This window comes from Notolabrus celidotus, chromosome 15 (assembly GCF_009762535.1).
Source record: "Notolabrus celidotus isolate fNotCel1 chromosome 15, fNotCel1.pri, whole genome shotgun sequence".
NCBI classification, from domain to species: Eukaryota; Metazoa; Chordata; class Actinopteri; order Labriformes; family Labridae; genus Notolabrus; species Notolabrus celidotus.
Window position 1 is genome coordinate 25,067,173 of NC_048286.1, and position 18,525 is coordinate 25,085,697.

Genomic DNA, 18,525 nt, shown 5'->3' on the forward strand with positions numbered 1-18,525 from the left:
CCAACTTGTCCTACAGTACCCCCTGTGGGTCAGATATTTTGATTGTCGGTTAAAGATCCCAACATTTACCAGTCAGACTGACCAAATTGTGTACAGAAATGCATGGCCCCAAGAGGATAAAACCTGTGGTCCAGACCAAGTGTTCTCATCTCCCAACATTTCCTGGAGCACCACCAGAATGTAAAAAAAAAACAGTTTGTGAAGTAAAATATTAAAAATGTACAAAAGAGGGTGAGGAGATTTGTGGGGAGACATTCATAGCCTCCAGTGGATAAACCCTTTAATCCCGTTGATCTTCAAATGATTTAACCAAGTGTGCATTACAGTTTTAGTTTATCAATGATTTATCCTGTCAGTAACCAGATGGATGAACACAAAATACATTTCAACAGTTATTCATGTTCCCCAGAGGATAAAGCCTCCACACCCAAGTGATCCCCAACATTTTTTCTGTACAAAAATTGGGTAAAAGTTTTAGTTTATCAAGTAAAATATTGTAACATTTATCAGCTGGAACAACCATAAACCTTTATTTTTTTGTATTAATATTCCCCTGAGGTTATGTCGCCAGACACTCCCGATCACCCACTATTTACTGTCAGTCACTGATGAGTAAAAGTATTTATCAGTTAAAGATTTATGGTTTTCAATATGAAAATACTGAAAACCATTACAATTACATCATTTTGAGGTGACCAGGCTTTTACTGTAAGATAAACCTAAAGTTGTCATTTTTTGCCAGTGGAGTGTTTTAACAACTAGATAGATTGGGATGAAATTAAGTGCAGACATTCATAGTGCCCAGATGATGAATCATTCTTATTTGATTAATCGCTTGACTTTTTTATGCAGTGCCACCAACTGGTTCAAGTCTTTACTTATCCAATAAGATGTATTTGATAGATTATGTTCTTGTCTATTAACCCAAAAGACTAAAACAATCCTCTGACTTTACTTCTAGTGGCGCTGTTGAGCTCCAATTTAGGTGTTTTGTAATATTTTCAACTTTATTGGATCGATTGCCACAACTGGTTAGCTATTCAAGATCATAGACTGTATAAAATATGGACGTAGTATCCGTGATGTCATCCATCTGTTCCTGAGCGCTGTTTTGAAGCCAAGCGACGGCGGCAGCCATATTGGAAATGCGGAACTCAACCAGTGTGACGTAAAGGGGCGGAGTTTGAGCCTTTAAGCCAACAGCTATGTGTTCCCGACCGGGAGTCAAGTCAGTCATGTCCTTATTTGGGCAAAAACTTGTAATCTTAATATCTTCTGAACCGTAGCGTTAGAAAAAAACTCACCCCCCGTACAGTGTGTGCTGATAGAGAGGTTAGCTACGTAGAGCCAAGCTGTTTTTTGAACCAGACTGTAAACATGTTTATTAATGCTGCAAAGATCGTCTTTTTGAATTGGTGTGTATGTGGTTTCCAGTGTTTCTGCAGCCAGTCACAAGCGGATTCTCAATGAATTGCAGTTTATAACACTTCCGCATGGGCTAAATAGTTTGAGACTGGAGGTTGCAGCTTGTTCAAGATTCGTCAAGTACCAAGATCATGTACATTTTTACTGTATCCAGTACTTTGTTTTATTACAAAATACCTTTACAAAAATGACATGAGCAGACTGAGCTTGGTTTTGTTTTTTTGCGCCAATGAGCAAGCTATTAGATTAGTTTGTTTAGTTTAGTTTGTTTAGTGTAGTTTTTAGGGATTTGATCTCTTAGTAATCAATCACAGGATCTCCTCTTTAAAAATGTTTTGTGTGTTAGTACTAAAAACTTAGAGAAAGTAAACTTGGATTCCGTCAAAATAAGAGGGATATTGTCCTTACTTTAAACATTAGCATGTTAACAACTGGCTTTAGCAGTTAGCTCTCGTAACCACTGGACTAAAAGGAAAATAACAATATCTCTAATTTTGTGGCATCAGTAAGTACTGAAATGCTCAAGGTTTTAACACAATATGAGCAACATGCCAGCTAGCTTTGAGATTTTGAGCATAAGCTACACTTCAAAATGTTTGACGTTTAAGCTAGCACTTGTTCTCTGTTACCTTTCCTTTTTTTTCCAGTCCTTTTTATTTTGTGTTATGTTTACAGTTCATCTCTGTTTCTCTCCAGTACTTGCACAGTTTGTCTTCTAGTGCCAAGAGAAATGTTTTTCCCACCACGTATAGTTCTCAGTATGCGCCTTCCACTAAAACTATTTATCACAGTCTCCAGCTGGTAGCATCTAACTCGAGCTCTACTTGAAAGCAAAATAAACCAGGCAATTTATAAAAAGTGTAAGACAAGAAGGGCTGGGAAAGCCTCTTAAGGAGCTGCAACCAGCGCCTTGTGCCCATGGAAAAGGAATTAGCAAGAATTAGCAAGAAATACTCCTTTTCCATTACCCAAGCAGACAACTGACTCCGAGAGGGATTGTGGTTTGACTCAAGCTACAGAGGGAGAGAGAAAAAACAGTCTTTATTGGAGCAGTGACTGCTGACGGACTGACCACATACTGCAGAAACTTGGCCAAAAGGCAAAAATGTTCTCAAAGGCAATTCACAGTAGGATATAGAGCTGCGATACATTAGAAGATAAATGTGGGATATAAATCTACTCTGTAATATACTTAAAATATTAAATGAAAAATGAGTTGTTAACTGTTAACTCATACAAACAGATGTTTTAGGCCCAAAATGTGAAATGTATTAAGCACAAGGCTTGTTGGCTTCAGGGTAGTAATTTTTCTCCAGTGTGGGTGTTATTACATGTGAAAGCTGCTTCCTGGTGGAAAGTATAGCTGGAGGTAAATTAAACACTGCCAAGAGGAGGGTTTTCTATTTAACAAAAATCATGTGATTCTTTTTGAGGCTTCAGAGTATCCCCTCTAGTTCATTTGGTGAAAATAACTAGAACATTTGCATATTTTATCAGCAAACTACAATCAGTCTGGACAGCGCATTGTGATTTTTCCTTCAGTATTGTACATGTAAAGGGAAACTGAACTGACACAAAGCAAATAAAAAAGTTCAAAGTAGTTCAGTGTACCTAAAGTTCCCTCACAGCCGACATCTTCCCCCTCTTGATGCTGTTATGCAACTGTGGCTTGTGGTCAGGGGAGTTTCAGATTGGGCTGTAGCTGCATTGGCCAACAGGAACTCAGAAACAGTGTAAGTAGTCATGTAACAGTGACCTATGACTCAAGAACATACTTCTGACCAGAAGGCCACAGACCCTCAACAACGAAGGTTATTTAGAATTCAAGATGTGTAAATTCTGAGAAACAGCTGGGACCCATTAAATTAAACATGTCAGTTTAAGATCATGCACTGATATTGTTAAGGAGGCAGTATCATGCTGATGCTGGGCTGATTGGTTTCTCACTGCAAATAAACCACTCCAGGATTGGATTAGCAGTGAGACAAGAACATCTGTTATAAGCATAGACTGTATAAAATATGGACGTAGTATCCGTGACGTCACCCATCTGTTTCTGAAGAGCTGTTTGAGGCCAGTCGTCGAGCTAGTGTGACGTAAAGAGGCGGGCTTTGAGCCTCCTAGCCAACAGCTACAGTGTTCCCGCCTGTCAATCAAGTCAGCTGTGCCTCTCATTGGAAGACTCGTAATCTCAATAACTCCGAAATTGCCGCATTAGAAAAAAATTCACCCCCCTACAGTGAGAGCAGATCGAGAGATGAGCTATCCAGACTACACTCGTCTTTTGTACCAGGCTGTAAACATGTTTATTTCTGCTGTAAAGATTTTCCCATTCATGTGTATGTGACTTCCGGTACTTCCGGAGCCAGCCTCAAGTGGATCCTTGATGAACTGCAGTTCTTAGCACTTCCGTATTGGACTCATATTTTTAGACCGGAGGTTGCCGCTTGGTGTGGAGGCACATTTAGCCTCTGACAGGGACTCCTCTCTTGAAAAATGTCTTGAATTCCTGGTACATTACAATGGCTGATATGCAGATAGCAATAATTAAACAACCTCTCAATATCTCCTTTTTTTATTAACAATGAGTAATCTTGCTCTTCAATCTCATCATTCATTGCCCTCTTGAGAGCAGTCTTTTATCATTTCTATCAACAGTAATAGTAACGGTGAGCACATTTTAAAAAATATAATTAAACTTTACAATTTTAATTTATTTTTCAGCAGCAGACAAAGACCTTACAATGAAAGTAATGATGGTTAGTGTAACAGCTTAACCTTTCACAAAGGGCTTCAAAGCATCTAAGAGAGAAGACTTCAAGCTTAACCTTAAGTCTGATTTTTACTAGGAGACACAAAAAGAAAAAAAACGTGTGTATTGTCTGTTTAAATGTCAGTGTCATTATCTGCTCATAATGGAGGAAGGTGGAAAACTGCACTGGGAAACCTCTCCATATTTAGAGAAAATGACTCACAAGTCAGTCCAAAGATCACAAAGCAACCCAGAGCAGTTTGAAAAAATGTTCCAGCCACAGCAACGCAGAGCTAGAGCTGCTCCGAGTGGAGGGAATGTAGTTCAGTCTAATGCTGGCAGGAAATAACTCCTCAGGTGTGTTTATTTTGCCCCAGAGCTTGAAAAAGCTGAAGAGCTTTGAAATCCTTTAAATGTATTCTATCAGTACAAAGATTTTACAACCTTGGACTTCAAATTGAATCAATAGCACACATGGTTCACAGTGTACACACAAAATGATATATTTACCATCAGTTTCTGCACAAAAATAAACCAGTTGGGATTTTGTTTAAAGATTTTTGGAGCTCCTTAAGTTCTCCTGAACATATCTTTGCCAAACTAAAAATGTACAGGGTAACTTTTTGAAATATTATCATGGAAAAAATATGGTACACCAATAGTTTGTTGGTGTAGAGAGTCATGTGTGTTATGTAACAGATAAGACGTTACCTTGGTTCAATCACCAGTGGTTGACGTCACAGACACTATCTCCATGTTTTACACAGTCTATGCCCTGGTCATGTCGAGCCTCAACAGACAACAACAAAATGTGTCAATAAGGGGGTTTGATTTGTGGATATTTAAAGCATGAATAAAACAGAACAATTATGTTTGCTTTAATAGTATGTGCAAGGGAAAATGTATAGTGAGCGTGTGGTTTGCACTGTCAGGATTCTAGGCAAGGCAAGGCAAGTTTATTTATAAAGCACCATTCATACAAAGAGCAATTCAAAGTGCTTTACAGAGTTAAAAACAAAAACTAGAATAGTAATAATCAACAAAAACACACAGCAAACACTTCAAACATTCAAATGGTATATGCAGCCAGTTATGTTTGATCTACTCTCTCTCTGTATTTATTTAACTTAACGTACGTAGTAAATAGTGTTGGGTCTCATTATTTATTTAAATTAGAAGGAATTATTCTAAATAATCAGTCCCCTCACTGCTATGAAGTCCGTAACTTGTAGAGTCTTACTGTCCCGCCGGACAGTTTACATAACCACCTGCTCACTATACATCAGCTTGCTGAAAATGTGGCTACCAACTAATCATATACACAAGTTGACACAAAATATTGATTACTGTTGATTTAAAAATGATGTATTAATACAGGTGAAAAAAATAGTCCCACCGCTGGCAGATAAAAATTCCAAAGTAACAGATTCTTCTCAGACTTATGGTTTAAGTTACTTTAGTTGCAATTGACAACTAAGAGATGCACTTACCAGCTCTGCTGATTTTGACTGGATTGCAGTACAGGATGTTGCTCCACTTTTCCCTATCAGATCAGAGATAGTTGAGGTCCAGTAGCTCCTCGGGCTGCTCAAGCAATTTATTTCCAACTCTCAAGACCAACCTGAGAGAAAAAACAAATGCTTGTCAAATGTTACTGATTTAGAATGCTAACAGAAAGTAATGTTTTGGTTTTCTTGCCAACAGGCAGTGTTGAAATGTGCCAGATTCCTCTCCGTGGATTGATTTGATGTGACCTGTGTGACCAGGCTGTCCTTGTTGATTATTGTTGTTGTAGTTTTTTGACCAATCAGAAGCATGTATTTGATACAGCTGGGTGATAAAATATTATATGTGTATGCAATATACACAAACTTTGCTCTAAAGTATCAATAAAAAAACATATTATATACTGTTATAATGCTTTAATATAAAAAGTCTACTATAACCACTAACATGAATGAGTAATACCATCAAAGGGAGCAAAATGTTTAATGATCAATGATTAGGTAAACAAATCATGTTCCACTCCCTTCCCTCATTCACAGAGAACATGAAGGTCACTGGCTCACTCTCTCCCCTCCCTTTATTTATCACACACACCCCCTGAACTCCTCATGGCCCCTTCACTTCTCTCTCTGAAGTTAGGCTGCTGCTGCTGCTGCTCTGCCATAGGTTAACCTGCTGTGAACCCACACACTTCACCTTATGATGAGCAGGGCTCCTGCTGGAGCTGTGGACAGTGTTTGATCTGTACACACTGTGGGGGCAACACTACCCTGTTCCCATATGTGTATATCTAACCGAGGAGGTCAGGGGTTATCAGTCTATGTCGATAGAGGGTGGTGACTCAACTAGTAGTAGTAGCAAGAGACCTCAAAAACATGGAGGATTTCATTTCTTCAAACTTTCACTTGAGAGCCTTCTTTGATTTCAGTTTTACTTCCAGTTTTAATTTTTTATTTGATGCCTTTCGGTGATGCATTGTTTTAATATTTGTAATATTGCAAATTTTGCCCAAACTGTATTACTTTTTTTAATCTCATTATTAACTCCATTACTAACCATTTAAATCGATATTCAGCGCCATAGTGTTATTTAATCCTCACAGATCATGGTTCAATGAGGATATCTCACTTGTTTTTTAATGAAGCATCATGTTAAAAGGGTGTGTGCATGTGCGATTGGGGTGAAACCATAGACTGTATACAATGTGGACGTAGTATCCGTGACGTCACCCATCTGTTTCTGAAGAGCTGTTTTGAGACCAATCGGCGGCGGCAGCCATATTGCTTCTGTCGAGCCAGTGTGACATAAAGAGGCGGAGTTTGAGCCTCCAAGGCAACAGCTACAGCGTTCCCGCAGGCAGCTGTGCCTCTCATTGGAAGACTAGTAATCTCAATATCTTCGAAATTGCTGCATTAGAAAAAAAATCACCCCCCTCACAGTGAGAGCAGATCGTGAAATGAGCTATCCAGACTACACTTGTCTTTTGTACCAGGCTGTAAACATGTTTATTTCTGCTGTAAAGAGCGTCTTTTTCCCATTCATGTGTATGTGACTTCGGGTGCTTCCTGAGCCAGCCTCAAGTGGATCCTCGATGAACTGCAGCTTTTAACACTTTCGCATAGAACGCACACAACAATCTTTTGTGGGGGCGGGGTTACGACAGCAGAGAGGGGAAGGGTAGTGCTGACTTTCGAAATCTCTCTCAGAACTGATGTTTATATCACGGCTACCAACAGCAGCTTTAATGATACTGCAGTATATTTACATTACATATATATTTACCATCCAATAATTGACAAAAAATTTAAACTAATTGCAGTGAAATGACGCCTTATTTCTTCATCAATGCTGTACACAGACTGGATCATCTTCCTGTTAAAAATAAACTAGGTTACAGCAATAACAGACCTGCCATGGCCTGAGCAAAGGTGACTACAGGTCAGCACAAATTACCAAGTCACACTGTCCTGAAAACAAGCTTTGACAGAGTCAATAATGCAAATAAGTTTGGAGCAAAAAGGTTAAAGACTTCATCAAGTCTTTGTATGTGTTTTAAAAAGTAGGTGGAAGAAAAATTGCCTGTGAGGAGATTTTACCTTATTAATAAACATTCTAATAAAATCAATACTGATGTTTTTTTATTAACCTCAAAGGCAGAAGAGACCACAAGACTAACTGTTGCCGTACTGTATTTGTTGATGCCACTAATCACAGGTGTGGGGGTTGTTTTCAGATCAGACAATTTACAGCATGCTTTTAAAGATGTTACGTTTTTGTAGAAGTCTGCACTCCAGCTCTATTGTGGAGTGTCTCTATTCAGTTTCCTTGTCCCCTTGATAACGTTTGATGGTAAAAGCTCCAGTGAGGAACTTTTGGGTTGTGTTTATCTTGTCTTGTATGTGCATTGTTAGCATTCTTTAATGTTCTTGGTGCCCTTAAGTCAGAAAGAAAATGTGCTGAAGTGCCCTCTTGGATTCCACTGTACCAGATTGCCGCCTCTGGTGCCCTTTCAGTGGAAAACGCTTGAAAAAGTGTCTGCTGGATGTCCCTCCAATGTATGAAATGTAAAACAAAAGTGCCTTCTGAATGCACTTCTATTGAACTTAAAGTGGAAAAATACCCTCTGGATGCCCTCACAGTCAATAAATTGTTAAAAAAGGGCCCTCTGGGTTCTGGATTGAAGGGCAATTTGGATGCCCCTCCAGTGAATTAAATAAAATGCCCTCTGCATGACTTTTTTTGTAAAAAATGTTTAAAAAATCAAAAACATTGCCCTCAGAATGCTCGTTTATGAAACTTAACGCGACAAAGTGCCCTTTGGATGCTCCAGTAGTTAATTATTTTATGTTAATAGTAAAATATAATCAATAATATAGAAATACATATAAATAAATAAATATTCAACACAATGCAGTGAATTATGTGTTGTATATGCCCAAATTCGTCTGGGGGAGGAGCAGGTGATTGGCAGCAGGCCTTATGAAGGTTAATTGTTACCTGAAGGCTGTAGAGTAGATCCTTCTGTCTTTCTGTTTTATTCGTAATTGTTGCGTACTTTTACGTCTTGTTTAAATTATTTTGCAAACTAAGACCCATTGGATGCCTTCTAAGGATGTTATAGCCTCTGGGAGCGATAGCCAGCTTCTGGAGCTTCCTTTGTAACCCGAATTTAGCAATAAAGAGCTAATGGTCAAGGCTTCATTGTCTTCTTTATTCAATTAGAAAAAATGAAGTAATAGCTGAAAGTCAATATCCATCCATCCATCCATTATCTTGACCGCTTATCCCGTTAGGGGTCACGGGGGGCTGGAGCCTATCCCAGCTGGCTTCGGGCGGAAGGCAAGGTACACCCTGGACAGGTCGCCAACCTATCACAGGGCGAAAGTCAATATCTCACAACTGATATTTTTTCTACACTCTAAGCAGATGTTCTCTGGGAATTAACAAAAAGCTAAATCATAAGATGAATGCTGATTGGTTTCAGGATTGTAGTAAGGAGGATTATTTTTGGCCTCTTTTGCTCTCCACATCGACTTTTTCCTGCGTCCAACCTGTCTGTTGACAACACTAGATAATGTATTACCTTGACCCAAGCTGTCTACTTTCTATTCACCAGCTTCTGCTTTCAAAATTAGATCCTGTGAAACAAAGATTATGTGACTTGTAAATGCTAGTTTCTTTTCAATAAATGTATAAGTAAGCATAGGAAACAGTGTTTTGTGGTTCAGTACAGTATGCAGAGTTTAAACAACTTTCCTAAGTCCACTGAGGAGGAAGAAACAGTGTAATCTAAGTAGATATTGATCAGATGAACCCATGGTAATCATTTACCGGACTTCAAAGGGTCTATAAAGCTCAGGATCCTCACTGGGCTCCTGTTCGTCCTGTCACAGAGGAGGGAGACCGCGGCCCTGACACCACCAACACTCAGCAGGAGACTCAGCACCTCACCAACATGAGAACAACAATCATTACCGTTCTGTTCGTCCTGGTTGCCGCCTGCGCCCCTGCCCTCTGTGGAATCACCCTGAAGTCTGACCCTCAGCCCGAGCCCCCTGCTGAAACCAGCTCCCGCTTTGCAGCTCTGGATGACGTGCGTCTCCTCGCCAACGGCCTCCTGCAGCTGGGTCAGAGCATGCGGGAGTTTGTGCAGAAGACAAAAGGGCAGATAAGTGACATCATCCAGAAGCTCAACATCTTTGACAGCTCCTTTTACCAGCTGTCAGTAATCGCCAGTGAAATCAAAGAGGAGGAAGAGGAGCTGAAGAAGACCACTGTGGTGCTGCAGGCCAACAATGAAGAGATCAAAGATTTGTCTGTTCAGATCAGCTCCAAAGTGGACAGCATCCTGCAGGATAAGAGCAGTCTGCAGAGTAAGGTGGATGGTCTGGAGGAGAAGCTGAGCAGCCTGACAAACGGCTTGATGACGAGTGAGCAGGTGGCAGAGATCAACGGCCTCAGGGTGAGTCCCATGATGTTGCTGAATGTTAGAGTAAAGAATGTTAGCAGCAGTTTGGGGACATTCAGAAAACAACAGAAGTCCATAAACTTTGGATGAGAGTACTGCTTTACCGCTTAGCATCAGCCTACATCAAAAAACAGCACTGTTACAAAACTCAGGAAAACTCACTTAAATAGGGGGTCCGAGGTCTCCTGGGGACCCCTGGCTCCGTGGTTAAAACAGCTATGTACCAAGGCAGACGGTCTGGTTTCCATTTGCTGTATCTCATTTCCCACTTTCTTTCCAGGTACCAACTCTGCACTGCCCAATCTCTCAATAAAAGCCAAAAAACAAAACAAATTTAACCAAGAAAAAAATGGTTCTTCTGATAAAGAGCAGTGTGGATTCAATAAGGGTTCCCGAAATTCTCCTTTAAAGAATAGTACACAGAATTTTCAATTGTTTCAAAACATTTGCAACATACATTTTTGATTTCTTTAGTAAAATTTTTAAGGCATTTTTTGCTTTCATTGGATAGGACCATAGACTGTATAAATAATGGACGTAGTATCTGTGACGTCACCCATCTGTTCCTGTGCGCTTGAAGCCAATCGACGGGGGCAGCCATATTGGAAATGCGGAACTCAACCAGGCATAGTGTGACGTAAAGAGGCGGAGTTTGAGCCTCCTGCCAACAAGTCAAGTCAGTCGTGTCCTTATCTGGGCAAAAACTCGTAATCTTAATATCTTCTAAACCGTCAGGTTAGAAAAAAATTCACCCACCGTATTGTTTGTGCCGATAGAGAAATTAGCTAGGTAGACCCAAGCCATCTTTTGAACCAGGCTATAAACATGTTTATTAATGCTGCAAAGATCTTCTTCTTTGAATTGGTGTGGTTTCCGGTGTTTTCAATGAATTGCAGTTTATAACACTTCCGCATGTGCTTCATAGTTTGAGGCCGGAGGTTGTCGCTTGGTTCTGACATCTGAGATGCTTGAAGCATGAGTGACGTTCAACGCATTTCTTCTTGCTGTGTCTTTGCGTTTCTTCTAATCAGTTTAGGAATGCCACTGGAGCAGCAATTTCCAACAGAGCTATTTATTAGGGTGTGCCTTTTTGCACCATCAAATAACTAATTACATTTTTGGGTGAAAATGAACATTCAGACATAAACCAGCATGATGCGAAATAACTATCACGCTTCAGGAATATGTATACCTGCATTTTGATTTTAAAATTTGGCCCACGCTCCATCTGTCAACAGTGAGGAGGCACGCTTTATACAGCAGCCAGTCACCAAGGAGAGCTCCAAATGTTTTGGCTTCACATTTGGGTAACTGTCATGTTGTCCTTGTTATTTACCATCCATGGACCAGATCGCCAACACCTGGTGCAGCAACTGCCGTTAATGAGTCAATGAGAGCACCAATCTCAATCAGGATGTTGACGTTGGAGAGAACAATGATTCTCTCACTCTGAGCTAGAAATACCTCTGAGGATCATTAAAATTATGCAACTCTAAACACCAGAACCATGACATTTTATCTTCGCCTGGGTGTCATGGCAACCTGTTCTTTTTTCTGCACAGGGAGAAATCAGAATGGAGGAAAATAGCTTTCTTAGGACAAACAGTAATCACTGTCATCTAATATTTGCACTGTACATGTCATTTGCTCCTCTTGTTAATAATAGACGTAGAAAAGCCATAAATAAGGTCTCTGACTTTGCATGTTGAACACTCAATGACAAACCTTGCTTGCATTTGTGTCCTCTGTTCAGCTTTAAAACAGAATCAGCATCTTGTGTGTGTTAAATAATACACAGTAATGCTTCTCCTTACCAGATCCTATGTTTCTTATATTTCCCTGTCAATCAGGATGTGATCCAGAACCAGGAACAAAGCATCTCGAAGCTGCTGGAGGCAGTGAGGGAGCAGAGCGACCAGCTGAGCGACCAGAGGTCAAAGATCAAGATCCTGGAGGAAAAGGTGAATGTTAGGAACGACTGTGGAGTGATAAGACAGGTTAAAAAAACAAGACATGGGGTGTGACATGTAATGTTGCGTACTTTAGAATGTGATGAGTTGAATTGTTGAACTATTTGAATTACTGTGCTGTTTTAAAGAGGAGTATGACACAAACACTCTGGCTACCCATAATCAAGCAGTGTTTGAGTCCATTAGCAGCCACAGATCGGATGTCTGTTGATGGTTCAGTGGCTTTATGGTTTAGATGATTGCTAGGATTTGATCATTGTGTTGAGCATTAAAAAGACAGACTTGCACTATTATTACGCCCCCCAAAAATATCAGAAGAACTAAATGTAACACAAAGATTGCCGTCAAAATCTATCAGATTTTTTAAAAATCGTATGAAAAAAAAAGTCGACTTAAAGCTCCTGTGAGGAATTTTTGGCTGGTTATGAAAGAGACGCCAAAAAGCAAACCAGATCATTAGAGTAGACATTGATTATATCTGTATTGTTTCTTTTTTGCCTGAAAGCACTAGGTGTCAGATGAAGTGTGTAGCAGCACAATTAAAAACAGTCTTGGTGAGACATTTGACTGTTTAAAGACAATATAATGAAAAACAATACTTACACTTGTAAACGACTAAATCTGCAAAGAGATAAGAGTAAGTATAAGTAAACTTTATTTAGTATAGCACCTTTCACAGACATAGTCACAAAGTTCTTTACAGCGAATCAATGAATAAGATAATAAAGAAAGCAGATAAAATTACATCAAATTACAACGGAAGGTCGAAAGCCATTACAAACAAATGTGTCTTTAGCTGCTTTTTTAAAGCCTCAGTTGAATCAGCACAGCACACTTGGGGCGGAAGACTGTTCCAGAGAGATGGAGCCAGATGCTCAAAGGCACGGTCACCCTTAGTTTTAAGCCTAACACGAGGCACAGCAAGCAGACCCTGATCTGAGGATCTGAGGGGTCTACTGGGGATGTAAGGGTGGAGCAGGTCGGAGATGTAAGAGGGTGCTTGATGATGGATTGCTTTGTATGCTAATATGAGGATCTTAAACTGTATTCTGAATTGTAAGAGTTAACGCTTTGTCCAAAGGGGGCACCAAAATCAACTCCAACCAAAAGTTCCTCACTGGAGCTTTAAAGATTAGCAAAATAAACCAGCATTACATTTTGTCATCATCAATGCATTAAAACATGTTTTAATCCCACATCTCAATTCATCAGAGGTTTTCTTATCTCATCATCATAAGAAAAATATAAAAAGGCTGTGAGCAACCCAGCAGCTCTTTATTTTAAAGTAGAAAATGTTCACTTTTGTAGTTAGATATTATTTTAGATTTTTTTTTGGTATAAACCAATAGGAAGCTCAGTGTACATGATGCTGGGAAGACTCTTGCTTTCCTCTATAATGTAATTCAAGTTTCTGCCCCCCTCCTCACCCCAGTTATTTTCATACAGTTCCCTCATCAGTCAGAGAGGATGAGCTGTTATGTTCACTTTTACTTTGATGCTGAGAAAAAGTTCCCTTTTTCATAGAATTCTCTGATTTGATTTCAGCTGCTCTCTGAGTTATGAGCTGACATCAAAACTTGGGTACAAATACACTTTAATGAAGGCATGTTTTTTTTGTTATGTAATGTAGACTTTACATCTTTGGAGGTGGCTGATATGATAAAAGCAGCTACCAATATTTCCAATCACCTCAGCCGGTGCCTCAGTGATAAATTACATTTGCTCTCTCCTTGGTTTTGGCAATTAAGGTTGTAAAAGTTTTGCAGAGTAACAACCTTAAGTTTATAACCTCTGGAATAGACTTTTAATCTATTCCATTTCACCTGAGTCAGTCTGTCGATTACGGCTGCTTGCTGAAAATGTTACCCGTTCCCTTTCCCCAGCTCACAGCCAACACTTTGGCTCAAGAGACCATTGAGAGGACGCCTGAAATCTTCAACAGCGAGGCACCAACACTCACCCCTTACCTGACCTCAAGCTCGACCCGCAGCACAGAAATCAGAAGTAAGATGACAGGAAATAGAAATGTTGAGAGTGCCAAAATTTTGATGCTGCTCAATTAAGAATATGTGTTGTCAATTTGCAGCAATGTTCTGCTTCTAGTTCACACAACTTCTTACAATTACATACCTGGTTTATTTACCATTTTAGCACATACTGTGCGATCAATGATACTGCCTATTTTTTCCTTCTAATGTTGTTGTTATTATACAAGTTGTAACTTGTTTTATTCTCTAAACAGACTTGCCATCAGACTGCAGTGAGCTGTTTAACAGAGGGGAGCAGGTCAGTGGAGTTTACGCCATCAGACCCAACAGATCGGAGCCCTTCATGGCCTTTTGTGACATGAGCAGAGGTACAAAAATATCACTTTAACTTAACACAGTGCTAGAAGTCATTCTAATAAATGTGTGAACATTTTTTGCTGAGTCATGTGAAACTTTTGCTTTACAAAAATCTGCAGCCCTAAATTGTAGTTTGCATTGAAAGTTAATTAATACAGCAAATATTGAGGCTGATGGAAATAGGATGAAATAACAGACACTCACACACACTGGATTCCAAACAAAAATCATCATTGCTAATCCTATCAGATACATACACATGAAGGCAATTGGAATCTATACTGAGAATTGAAGAATCCAGCCCTGCTCATGAAAACAAATACATCAAATGTTTAACTTTATGTTTAAATCATTCATAAAATCATCATTTGTTTTCTAGGCTTTGGAGAAACAGTCATCCAGCGAAGAAGAGATGGTTCTGTGAATTTTGATCAAACCTGGGACAAATATGAAAGCGGGTTTGGAGATTTTCAAGGTAAGAAATATTGTTCTCTGGTGGAGACATTGAACTATCGTGACCATTAAACCATCATTACGTCATTCATGGAGGAGAATAATTCTTAAAGCCTGATCCTGAATTTGATTTACTGATTTTAGTCACATAAAATGTCTTAATTTAATAATTAATTCAGTTTATTCTGAACTTTGCAAGCACAATCCAAAGTTAGTATTTTAAGATTTCGTATGTTGAAAAAAGGTTGTCATTGTTTACACCACCTCAGTATTTCAGGAGACACAATCATCCTGAGCATGAGCCACTCAACACAATGACCCTGACCCTGTGTGACCTTTGTTGCTTTTTAAAATACATATGCAGGCTTTAAGAAGTAATTCTGTCTCTATGCTTGACACTTCTCCAGGATTTTGGCAAAATCCGTTAACTCCTGACCTCTCGCTGTTGTCTCTCTGCAGGTGAGTTCTGGCTCGGTCTGAGAAAGATTCACTGGCTGGCTGCTCAGGGAAACTCTGTCCTTCACATCCAGCTGGAGGACTGTAGACAGGACAGACACTTCATCAAGTACAGACTTCACCTTGATGGACCAGAAAGCAACTACAGAATTCACCTCACATACCTGTCTGGAGATCTTCCTGACCCCATGAGCAACCACAGCGGCATGATGTTTTCCACCAAGGACAGAGAAAACGACAGACAGCAGGACTCCAACTGTGCCCAAAACCACTCAGGTATTCAAAGATGGGGCTTAATGAATAAATGTCAGCTGCACAGAGTAGCAGCACCAGGGCATTGTAATTAGGAGAGCTACATGGGGCGGGGGGGATAGATGATGAGATGTTTATAGCAGGTGCTAATTTCATAATTAAATAGGAGAATCTCGTAAAACTTTAGCACTTACACATTGGCTATATTTTTCACAGGAGACTGCTGCTTGGTCATAACAGAATGAAAATTATGATTATGGATTAGAGTTGGGTTTTTTTTTCAAATACAGACTAAAGCGATGCCTTTGTATGTATACATTACACTTCATAATTTCTGTCATCTTCCAGGTGGATGGTGGTTTAATGCCTGTGGTGATGCCAACCTGAATGGGAGATATTTCCACATGAGACCAAGGGGGCGCTCAGAGCGGAGGAGAGGGATTCAATGGAGGCCAGGACAAAAAAATTCATATTCTCTCAAGCTCACCCAGATCTCTATAAACGCTGGAGCAACACCTACCTCATCCTCCTCCACTGAGACGGGCTTCCCTCAGTGAACCATTGCCATAACTCTCCAGTTAAATTGCTACAATAAACAAAGTCTTCTGCAGGAGAGCCTTGGTAACGCTTCCTGGAGGCAGCAGTGGTTTTAGATGGCGTAGGAGGGGATGAAGTTTTTCTCTGAGTGCCAGGTTCAACACAGAGGACACTGAAATAAGATCGACAATTGTGAATGCAAAAGAGATAAAGCCAAAAGATTGTGTCACTGCCGATCACAGAGTAGTCTGTAATGTTGTAGAAAACTTCAAAATGAATGTATTGTGATCTTCACTCACTGTATCTAAGAGGTAAAATGTTACAGAGGAGAAATTAAAACACACAAATATATAATGACAGTCTTTATGGGTCATATTGACTCCAAGTATAAAGCCTAAAGGTGGGGCCTATTGAAGGAATCATGAGGAACAGTAAAGGGGTCATTCGCTCTAACAGCTTAACATTATTAAGAGGTTTTCCTAATTTTGAGGGGTCATTGGGTGAAAATCTTTGGGTTCACTGCTGCTAACACTCATCTTTACTACATTTTTGATACAAATGCCATGTTTTAACAATTTAAATTAATAAAGTATGACTGAGACTTCAGTATTGTGTTTTAGGAGGGTGTGTTACAGAAAATACAACAAATACATTTCATTTTTTCTGATGTAAACCAAACTGACTAAGAGAAGTATGTATATATCATTAAAATATTGAAATAGTCTCTTTTCCCTTGGCACACCTGTTCATCCATAAAATTTGAAGTTACATTTATTTCTAAGGATTTTAAATTCCTCTTACATTAGACAATACAATCATGCCATAAATATTTTTTGGGGGGGTATTTTTTAAAATGATAGCTGTTCCTTAATATTTATTTAGGAGTGTAAATAAATTCCTGTTTGTCATTATCAGCTGATGTTTGTTGCACCGCTGACCTTGGACAGGCACAGACTGATCCTGATGTATCATTGGTGATTGAGTCCACAGTTTTGTCAGCTTTGAACTTAAAACATTTACTTTGTTTTGAGGATGTTAATGAATTACTAACACACAACTCAGTCCAAGCAGATGGCTGTCTAACATGAGTCTGGTTCTGCTTGAGGTTTCTGCCTGTTAAAAGGAAGTTTCTCCTGGTCACTGTAACTTGCTAAATGCTGCAAAGTGCTCTCCTCATCGTGGATTAAGATGAGCTCAGATGTAGTCTTACCCTGTCTTGATGTTGAGTTTCTGTTAATAATTTAACAGTAAGGACGGTCTAGACCTCCTATGTTTGTAAAAGCGTCTGGAGATAACGTTTGTTGTGATTTGGCGCTAAACAAATAAAGATTTATTGATTGCTGTCACTTCCAAGCTACTTTTAAAGCAAAGCATAACTTTTCAAGTTACTACTTCAAACTGATGCAAAATGAATCCTCCACAGAGCTACCAGAAGAAAAACCTTGTTTGGTTTATTAAAGCCTCTGACAAAACTTGATCAGACTTTTTGGAAAAATGTGAGCTGATATCATAACACAGTATAAAACCCAAAGCAGTACAATAGGAAGTATGCCTCTAAATTAAGTTCATTTTAAAAAGTGCCCACAAGAATAGTCCAGCAGATGGTAATGACTGCATCAAACATCATGCTACTAATTATCTGAACGTTTGTTGATAAGTACTATAAACAAACCATTGGCAAAAATCAACACTGATGTGTTAGTTAAGGTTTTCATATCCAGGTATAAATCCCAAAAGACTAAATGAAAAGGTTATATCGTTGTTACCCGTTCAGGATTTTATATTATCTGTCTAAAACTAATCCATCCATCTAGTATCTTTACTACTCATTGAGTTGGGGGAAACTTGAATCAATACATCACTCTGTAATCTGAGAAACAAACACTCATACATTTATAACAAAGACTTCACCTATTTATTAAAATACCTTTGACAGACCTTTACACAAAAAGACACTCACATATACGCACTCTGTTCAACTGTTTGATTAATCATATCATTTTCATATTTGAATCTTATTTTTCTTTTCCTCTGACTCTCATTACTACTTACTGCTTTGGCATTAGTCTCTTTAAAATGATGAAAATGAAGCACATTGAGCTTAACATTACTAGTTCACTAAATGTGGTTCAATATCCCTTCGTAAAATGATGCCCTTAAAAACTGTGATCCCAAATGATTCTCCCCTGTGTAAGTAGCACTTGATAAACTCCAGAGGGCAGTGTTGTTCTGTTTACCCTCCGCATTTTGCTCCCCGTATAATTAGATGTAACAAATTATGTTTGTTATGTAAACTGACACTTCCTTAAAACCACATCTATATACGGCATTTGCTTGGAGTCTCTAATTGCTCGCCTCACA

General features: G+C 39.2%; 1 protein-coding gene across 1 annotated transcript; it reads left to right on the forward strand.

Moving 5' to 3' along the window:
• Positions 1-9,638: 9,638 nt before the first annotated feature.
• On the forward strand, positions 9,639-16,833 carry LOC117827077 (angiopoietin-related protein 3-like). Its single transcript, XM_034703550.1, has 7 exons — positions 9,639-10,145; positions 12,002-12,112; positions 14,005-14,125; positions 14,364-14,477; positions 14,846-14,941; positions 15,379-15,651; positions 15,976-16,833. The coding sequence occupies exons 1-7, from the start codon at positions 9,639-9,641 to the stop codon at positions 16,182-16,184; spliced, it is 1,431 nt and encodes a 476-aa protein (XP_034559441.1). The 3' UTR covers positions 16,185-16,833.
• Positions 16,834-18,525: the final 1,692 nt, after the last annotated feature.

What these genes read in the sequence shown, in the direction of transcription:
- LOC117827077 (XM_034703550.1), top strand. Translation starts at nt 9,639, where the DNA reads ATGAGAACAACAATCATTACCGTTCTGTTCGTCCTGGTTGCCGCCTGC. An exon ending in CAGAGATCAACGGCCTCAGG is followed by an intron (nt 10,146 to 12,001) that starts GTGAGTCCCATG and finishes CCTGTCAATCAG; the next exon opens with GATGTGATCCAGAACCAGGA. An exon ending in TCAAGATCCTGGAGGAAAAG is followed by an intron (nt 12,113 to 14,004) that starts GTGAATGTTAGG and finishes CCCTTTCCCCAG; the next exon opens with CTCACAGCCAACACTTTGGC.